This window comes from Narcine bancroftii, chromosome 6, assembly GCF_036971445.1.
Source record: "Narcine bancroftii isolate sNarBan1 chromosome 6, sNarBan1.hap1, whole genome shotgun sequence".
NCBI classification, from domain to species: domain Eukaryota; kingdom Metazoa; phylum Chordata; class Chondrichthyes; order Torpediniformes; family Narcinidae; genus Narcine; species Narcine bancroftii.
Genome location: NC_091474.1, coordinates 91673913 through 91682163, shown reverse-complemented (window position 1 = coordinate 91682163; position 8251 = coordinate 91673913). Strand labels below are relative to the sequence as shown.

General features: G+C 43.7%; 1 protein-coding gene across 1 annotated transcript in view; it reads right to left on the bottom strand.

Annotated features, from left to right (window-relative positions):
* Positions 1-7295: 7295 nt before the first annotated feature.
* Positions 7296-8251, bottom strand: part of LOC138736342 (EF-hand calcium-binding domain-containing protein 6-like) — a 72824-nt gene continuing 71868 nt past the window's right edge. Inside the window, exon 19 of the mRNA XM_069885695.1 lies at positions 7296-7993. Within this exon, the coding sequence (XP_069741796.1) occupies positions 7742-7993 (252 nt within the window). The 3' untranslated portion in view covers positions 7296-7741. The remainder of the gene's footprint in view (positions 7994-8251) is intronic.

Below are 8251 nucleotides of genomic sequence, written 5' to 3'. Positions count from 1 at the left end.
CAAACTGGCCTGTTTCTCTGCTGTAAATGGTTATTTCAAAAATTATTCTGGATTTTGTAGAAATTGGACTCCTGTAATTTGTTCTGAAACATTCCTAATTCCAGCCAAAAAAGGTCTTACTTTATCACAAGACCATGTTGAATTAAAAAAAAGTTCCCACCACTTTGCCACATTGAAAACACTGATCTGATAGATCTGGTTTCAATTTATTTAATTTCTGTGCCGTGAGAAATAGCTGATTTTTTTAAAAAAATTATGATTCAGACAATAATTAACTCTAAACCTCTTTATGACATTTGCTGATCTCTTTAATGCACTGAGGGAAAAGAATTGAAACCCACAACTTTGCAACCATTGAATGAAGCAAACCTGACGAAACTATGTGAGCCACACCTCTCATGAATTTTTCATTAATAAGTAACAGTTTACACACCAGGGAGGGGTGCAGAAGCTTTTTTCCTGAACCCAAATAATAGTTTGCAAGGCAGGGAAAGGCAAGCGAGGAAAGATTAAACTTGAGCGGAGGGACTGACCTTTGGAAATGAGCTAAGGAAGTTGCATTCCTGTCAGGAGTTGAAAGTTCCTCAACTCTTTTAGTTGCCTGAAGTTGCAAAGCAATCATAGCTTCTGCATCCTGGGTGGATATGCTTTTCGAGCCTATCAGTTGTTAATTTGTTACCATTGTTGCACCAAATTAAACCTTGGCTAATTCATCTAATAGGCTACATATCATTGCACTGGGGGTGTTTGTATTGAAGCTGTATGCCTACTTTCTCTCTATTTTGAATAATCCCTCCCTACATCCTGTCCCATTAGCAAGAGCAAGGTGATGACACTATTGGGACTGAACATCTCTAGATGCCTCAGCATTGTAATCAATGAACTGAGAGTTCATTGGGTCAGGTAAACAATGAGCAAAAATAAATCCCTTTAACACCTGTCTAATGCCCTCCCTCAGTTAATAAATCAGTACTCTTCCATCCATTCTTTGGCTTGGCTTCGCGGACGAAGATTTATGGAGGGGTGTCTGCTGCAGGCTCGTTGGTGACTGACAAGTCCGATGCGGGACAGGCAGGCATAGTTGCAGCGGTTGCAAGGAAAAATTGGTTGGTTGGGGTTGGGTGTTGGGTTTTTCCTCCTTTGTCTTTTGTCAGTGAGGTGGGCTCTGCGGTCTTCTTCAAAGGAGGTTGCTGCCCGCCGAACTGTGAGGCGCCAAGATGCATGGTTGGAGGTGATAACAGCCCACTGGCGGTGGTCAATGTGGCAGGCACTAAGAGATTTCTTTAAGCAGTCCTTGTACCTCTTCTTTGGTGCACCTCTGTCTCGGTGGCCAGTGGAGAACTCGCCATAGAACACGATCTTGGGAAGGCGATGATCCTCCATTCTGGAGACGTGACCCACCCAGCACAGTTGGGTCTTCAGCAGCATGGATTTGATGCTTGCGGACTCCGCCAGCTCGAGTACTTCGATGTTGATGATGAAGTCCTTCCAATGAATGTTGAGGATGCACCATTTCATCTGATGCAAGGATCGACAAAGAGATAGACAACAGACTCGCCAAGGCAAATAGCGCCTTTGGAAGACTAGACAAGAGTCTGGAAAAACAACCACCTGAAGAAATACACAAAGATCAGCGTGTACAGAGCTGTTGTCATACCCACGCTCCTGTTCGGCTCCGAATCATGGGTCCTCTACCGGCATCACCTTACGGCTCCTAGAACGCTTCCATCAGCGCTGTCTCCGCTTCCATCCATTAATACTGCTTAAAAGAACCACAATCCAACATAATTGGCACAGTTTGCAGAGCAGTTAGTGCAATGCCTTCACAGCGCTAATGATCATGACCGGACCAAGGTTCAAATCCCACGCTCGCTGTCTGTAAGGAGTTTGTCCATCCTCCCCATGTCTGCGTGGGTTTCCTCCAGGTACTCTGGTTCAAAACATACCGAATGTGTAGGTTGATGGGATGTAAATTGGACGGCACAGACTCGTGGGTTGAAATGGACTGTATGTATAAATTTAAAAATAATTATTTTGACCGAATCTCACAGATTGTGATCCATTCCAATTACACTGTGGGTAACCAATCTGGTTGAACCAATATTGGTTCTTGAGTGTTATCTATAACCTGCCCTGTTTACACAAGAAGTGTTGGAAAATCAGCTGCGGTAGATGGAACTAGATCTTGGAGCAGGAATGTTCAGTTTAATTCGGGAGTAATACTGCTTCCCAAGCTAACGGATTTCCCCAGGCTCTGCAACCATTTTGATTTGAAATATTGTTTTTTTACAGATAACTAACGCATATGATGGTTCAACATTATCTTCTGCCCACTTTTGACCACATGTCAAAAACTGTAACTTGGATGTTCAAAGCATTTTGTCTTTACTGCTGTGGACACTCCTGAATCATTGGTCCCAGTGTATCTGGATTGTCTTCCGTTTGGCTGATTTTCATGAGTTTCAGGATGCTGTTAACCACAACAGCCCAGCATGGTTGCTTCCCACACAACTGCCATTTCTTGCAGAGATAACAATCAAGATCAGGATTTTACCTGCACCCAAGAGCAAAGAAGTCGGTGCTAACTTGCCTTTCACTCGATGATCATTTCTATTAATCGAAAGACAGACAACAAGGGAGCATAGAAAATGCCCCAGGACAGAGGCTCTCCAATTCTGCAAGACAAATGTTTAGTCACTAAAGACTCTTGCGAATTTCTACACGGGTATTGTGGAGAGCATTCTGATGGTTGAATCACTGATTTCGATGCTCCCTTGTTGTCTGTCTTTGGATTAATAGAGGATGGAGGCTGCTTTCTTAAGACATCACTTGTAGATGTCCTCGATGGAGTGAAGACTGTTGCCTGTGATGTCGCAGGCAAGTTAACAACCCTCCGGAGACTTTCTTGCCCTGGGTATTGTACCCCTGTAACTGACAGTGATTTGACCAGCCAGAATGCTTCCCATGATGCTCCTGCAGACATTTTCAAGAGTCTTCAGTGACAGACCAAATCTCTTCAAACTCCTCACAGAGCAGCCACTGCTGAGTCTTCTTTGTGATTGCATTGATATGGAGGCTCAGGGACAGATCCTTGGAGATGTTGACACCCAAGAATTTGAAGTTCTTGACCCTCTACTGCTGACCCCTCAATGGGGACGGTTGGTTCATTTTCTGCCTGAAGTCCACAATCATCTCCTTGGTTTGTCTAATGTTGAGTGCAAGGTTGTGACGCCACTCAGCTAGCTGATCTATCCCCTTCCTGTATTGGCATCTGTGATTTTTGCCAACAATTGTAGTGTCAATAGCACTGGAATTGTGCCTGGCCATACAGTCATGAGTAGTGGGCTAAGCACATACCCTTGAGGTGCGCCTGTGTTGATAGTCATTGAGGAGGAGATGTTGTTTCTATTCATACTGTCTGCTCTTCCAATGAGGATCTAGTTGCTAAGTGAGGTGGGGGGGAGGGGAGGAGGGTGGTGCAGATGCCCAGGGCTTGGAGCTTGTTGACCAGCACTGAGGAAATAATGGTGGTGTAGTTAATGAAGAGCATGTGCCACTTTCAGGTAGGAGGTACAGGAGCCTGAAGACTAACGCCCTTCAGTACGAAAACAGCATTGTCCCGTCTGCCATTATATTTCTGAATGGACAATGAACCACACACTATCTCACTTCTTTTGCACTAATTTATATATTTTTTATTTAAATACTTTTTTTTAACCCAAATGTAATTTATAGCAATATTTTCACATGTAATGTACAATGTTGCTTGAAACCAACTAATTTCATGACATGTGTTCATGACAATAAACCGGATTCTGATGAGAACTTTATTATCACAACTGGAATGTCTAAGGAGTGGTGGAATTGAGAGAGCAGCAGTTGGGATGGTGGAGGGAGAATGAGGGAGTGTGTGGGCCAGCGGAGAAGCAGCACAAAGGAAGCATCTGGGTCACGGAGGGGGCCAGCACCAGGGGAGCAGGCTGGGCGAGTGGAGGGGGGCCAGCACTGAGGGAGTGTGTGGGCCAGTGGAGAAGCAGCACAAAGGAAGCATCTGGGTCACGGAGGGGGCCAGCACCAGGGGAGCAGGCTGGGCGAGTGGAGGGGGGCCAGCACTGAGGGAGTGTGTGGGCCAGTGGAGAAGCAGCACCAAGGGAATGTCAGGGTCATGAAATATAAACAAAACAATCATTAGAACAAAAGACGACAGAAAAATGCATGTCAGGTTGTATCTGCAAAAAGTAGAAAGTGAAAAAGAATTGATTTTCACAATCAATAGGCCACTGACATAGGGCACTGTGCACTGTTGAATGTTGTGAATGATCAATAAATGACTTCATTTTAAAAGTTAAGTGAGAAATAAAACACAAAAGTCTGCGGACACAGTGATTGAAATAAAAACACAACGCTGGAGAAACTCAGCAGGTCAAACAGTGGATTTTGTATAGCAAAGATTAAGATACATAACCAATGTTTTGGGCTGGAGACCATCCTCAAGGTATGAGCAAAATGTAGATAGGCGCCCAAACAAAATGTTTGACATACTTTAATGAAGGGCTTAAGCCTGAAATGTTGGTTATATATCACTATATAGAGTTATCTAGATAGATAGCACTGACCTGCTAAATTATTCTTACATTGTTTTTCTAAAATTTCATTTGGATATCTCCCTTGGCCAAGGGCCCTGGGTAGCTTTATGAGACCCTGGGCTGCAGGATCTGTGCCACATGTCACGGCTGGAACTAATGAAGTGTTACGGGTCAGGATGAGCGAGCTGCTGTTGTTTCCTCCAGTCTCCGTGCTTGATCGCCATAGAGTCCTGGAGAGAATTGTTCAAGATACTTTTATGCCTGCTTGAAGAACCTTAGGCCAGCAATTCACTTGAGGAAATTACTTTTTTTTTCAGTGAGGATTTGAGGACATCCTTGAAACGAATCCCCTGGAAATCATTTGCCTGAATGAGTATTGGGATTCTAGTGTCAGGCCTGTGTACAGTGTGGTCTCCCCATCACTGCTGGGTGGGTTGTTGCATGGCATGTGAGCCTGGGAGAGGAAACTGACATTGGTGCATTTACCCTCCCAGGGGATTTGGGAAGGAGTGTTCCATGGCGGCAGTTCCTTCCCTATTGCCTTAATGGTGTCCGCTTGGGTTGCCATGTCTCCATCAAACACAGGAGTCTGGTGATTGTGGTTGCCTGTTTGGTAATGAGATTGTTTCCTGTTAAGTCTTTGCCACACTTTCCCATCCAGATACAGTGTGCAGATCCTGTTTGCATTCAGGTCCAGTCTTGCATTCAAATCTCTGAAGATGAGAACCGAATAGGAGCAGGAAGAGGCCATCTGGCCCCTTGAGCCTGTTCTGCCATTCGGTGACTGATCTGAAATGGGCTAATCTCCACCTACCTGCCTTTTCCCTTTGTCCCTCAATTCCCTTATTCTGTTTAAAACAAAAATCTCTCCAACCTGGTCTTAAATATATTCACTGAGGTTGCCTCCACTGCTTCAATGGGAAATGAATTCCATAGTTTCACCACCCTCTGGGGAAAGAGTGATCCTTCACCATACTGCAGCTTTACCCCATGACGATCAGCATCCATGATCAATGTGAATCACTTCCCATGCCTTGGCAATGTACCGGTTGACCAGGACAGGCACTAAGGTTGTACCACCCTCTGTATAAGGAAATTTCCTTCACTTTGCAAGATGTGAATGATTCCAAGACGAGATCTCATGCTGGAGTGTTCAGACATCGGGACGAGAGCACATAGTACTGTTCAAGTTGGAACTTTCTCATCTCGGTGCATAGCAGGATCAATGCGTGAATTTCTTTTGAATAGCCAGTTGGTCACTATTTACACAATTATCAGCGATCAAACCAGGTCTGCTGGTAAATATTTAACCACCAAAGTCACCAGTCAAATCACTTCCATCGTTACTCTTATTTAACTGCATTTCAAACCTTGTCCTCATACCCACCTGATACCAATGTAAGTACTGACTGTTGTTTAGAACTGCTCCTGTTCCTCAACATGTTAGGTTCTTGTCTTTATATGGGCTGGGATCGAGGAATGGTACTCGCTCACCTCCTTGTGAGCATCGGTGGGAGTTGGCTGGAGAGGGCTGGCTCTCAGGAAGGGTTTCAGGATGGGTGACTGGATTGCTGTGGGGGGGGGGGGGGTCAGAGCTTCTCTTGATGTCAGACGTATTTCTTTCTCCACTCAGTGCTACTGCACTGCATTCAGTGGAGTCATTGCCAACAATTTCCAGAACCACCATCACTAGGGAAATGCAGGAAGCCTTGCTATATATTAGAATAATTTGGCCTGATTTGGATTTGCCACATTTTTGAAGAGCATTTAATGAGGAACTTCACTGTATTTTAATATAATTCCAACCACTGACCTCTGTTATCTGAATGATTACATTGGACAATGAAGATTTTGCTTTGTGGTGTATGTTATGGATTTTATTCTGATCCTGATAAACATGAAAAAATGGTATCAGGGCAACTGGAATCCATCAACGCCAGTCGACTATTGTTGGGCACTGACTCCAGAGGCATCAGATGCTGAGTACAAATGACGATCAACAGCAAAATCTCTTGGTCAGTTGAATTTGCACAGTGTCAGCATCATTATGTAATAAAAGTTAATTTAATGTTTCTCCAACTTCCTATGTGATACAGCAAATCTGAAATTATCTTTATTCAGCTTGAGACTGTATCATAATCTCCAATTCTTTTTCAGAAAGCAAACCTTCCCCCCCCCCCTCCATTGTCCAGTGTTACAGGTGACTTGTTATAGGGGGAGAGAAGGGGGATGTTATGTTTAGAAAATGGGCCTTATTACGACTGTCTGTCACACAAAAAAAAATTGTATTTTTTCCACACAAATTCCATGAGAACAAGTTTTATTCAATAGTTCAAGATTTTTTTTGGGTTATCATTTGTGAATTCTTTGAGGGGGGAATTTCCACATGGACGTAATGCTGGGATTGTATTAGTGGAAGATTTGTCAGGTTCTACGTTTAAACAGGACTTGGTCTGTGAGTTAAGGTGGCTGTACATTGCCTACGTGTTAAATGCAATGCATTTGGAAGGTTTACTCATCTCTACCATTACACCTGACCTGTTGCAGCTGCCATATGTTAGTTTGTGATGTTATCAGCCACTGCTATAATTACCAATGATAGGACCATTTGCAGTCCTCCCTTAAACACTAATAAGGCATCGTTCACATCCTGAATCCTTCACAACCAATTAATTGCTTTAATTCTGTGTCGTAAAGGCAGCCAAAGCATAAACAGCAAGAGGTTTATTGGCGAATATCCAGGTAGCCTGCTCTTGCAGTGTTGTTGGTTGAGGAATAAATGTTGATCAAGATAGCGAACAAATCAGGAGTGATCAGATTGTGCCTGAGATCTTTTACATTCACGGAAAAGCACAGACTAGGTTTTAAACATTGCCACATGCATTACCAAAGAATATAAAGTTTAATCTACAGATTTCCGTGTTTTACTTAATTCACTGAAACTCCATCACATGCTTAAAATGTAGAGAATTGAATTTTATGCATTTTGAAAATGCTTAATGTCTCTTCATCTGATATTGGTTGGGAACTGTTACTTTAAAAAAATCATTGCTTTTTCCTTTTTGTTCTTAATGCTATTGAATAATTTCCCATGAATGGGGATCACAGGGTAGGGACAGGAAGGAAGTTGCAGTTTTTACACTCCAGGCTCAGAGCTAGGGTATCCTCTTCTCCATGTTGGCTGCATCGTGCACAGCGTCACAGAATGCCACGTAGTTGACATTGTCCCCACTGCCGACCTTCACCAAGAACCTTTGCGCCAGGACACGGATATCCCTGAGGCTCAGTACGTTCTGCAAGCCCAGCTCCGTCAGTACGCGGTGGAACTGCGACTGCGTCACGCTTCCAATGTTCAGACGGTCAAAGTCTTCAAACGGGGGGAAGAGCTGGACTTGTTTCTTCCTCACCTGCCAACAAGAAATATTTCTTTAATAGCAACAGCTGAAGACCTCCCATCTCCGTTCAGCTTGGGTTGGAACAGGATTGTGAGAACAATCGATGGACACAGCACCCTCTTGTTCAAAGTACCCCATCCCCCTTCCTCACCTGTGATCAATGATATGAAATCAATACAATTATATTTACTGACCCAATTATTTCTTTCCTGGCTGACGTTTGCAATAAAATTGGGCTGTAGCCCTTCAGTGTTATTATTTACAAGGACA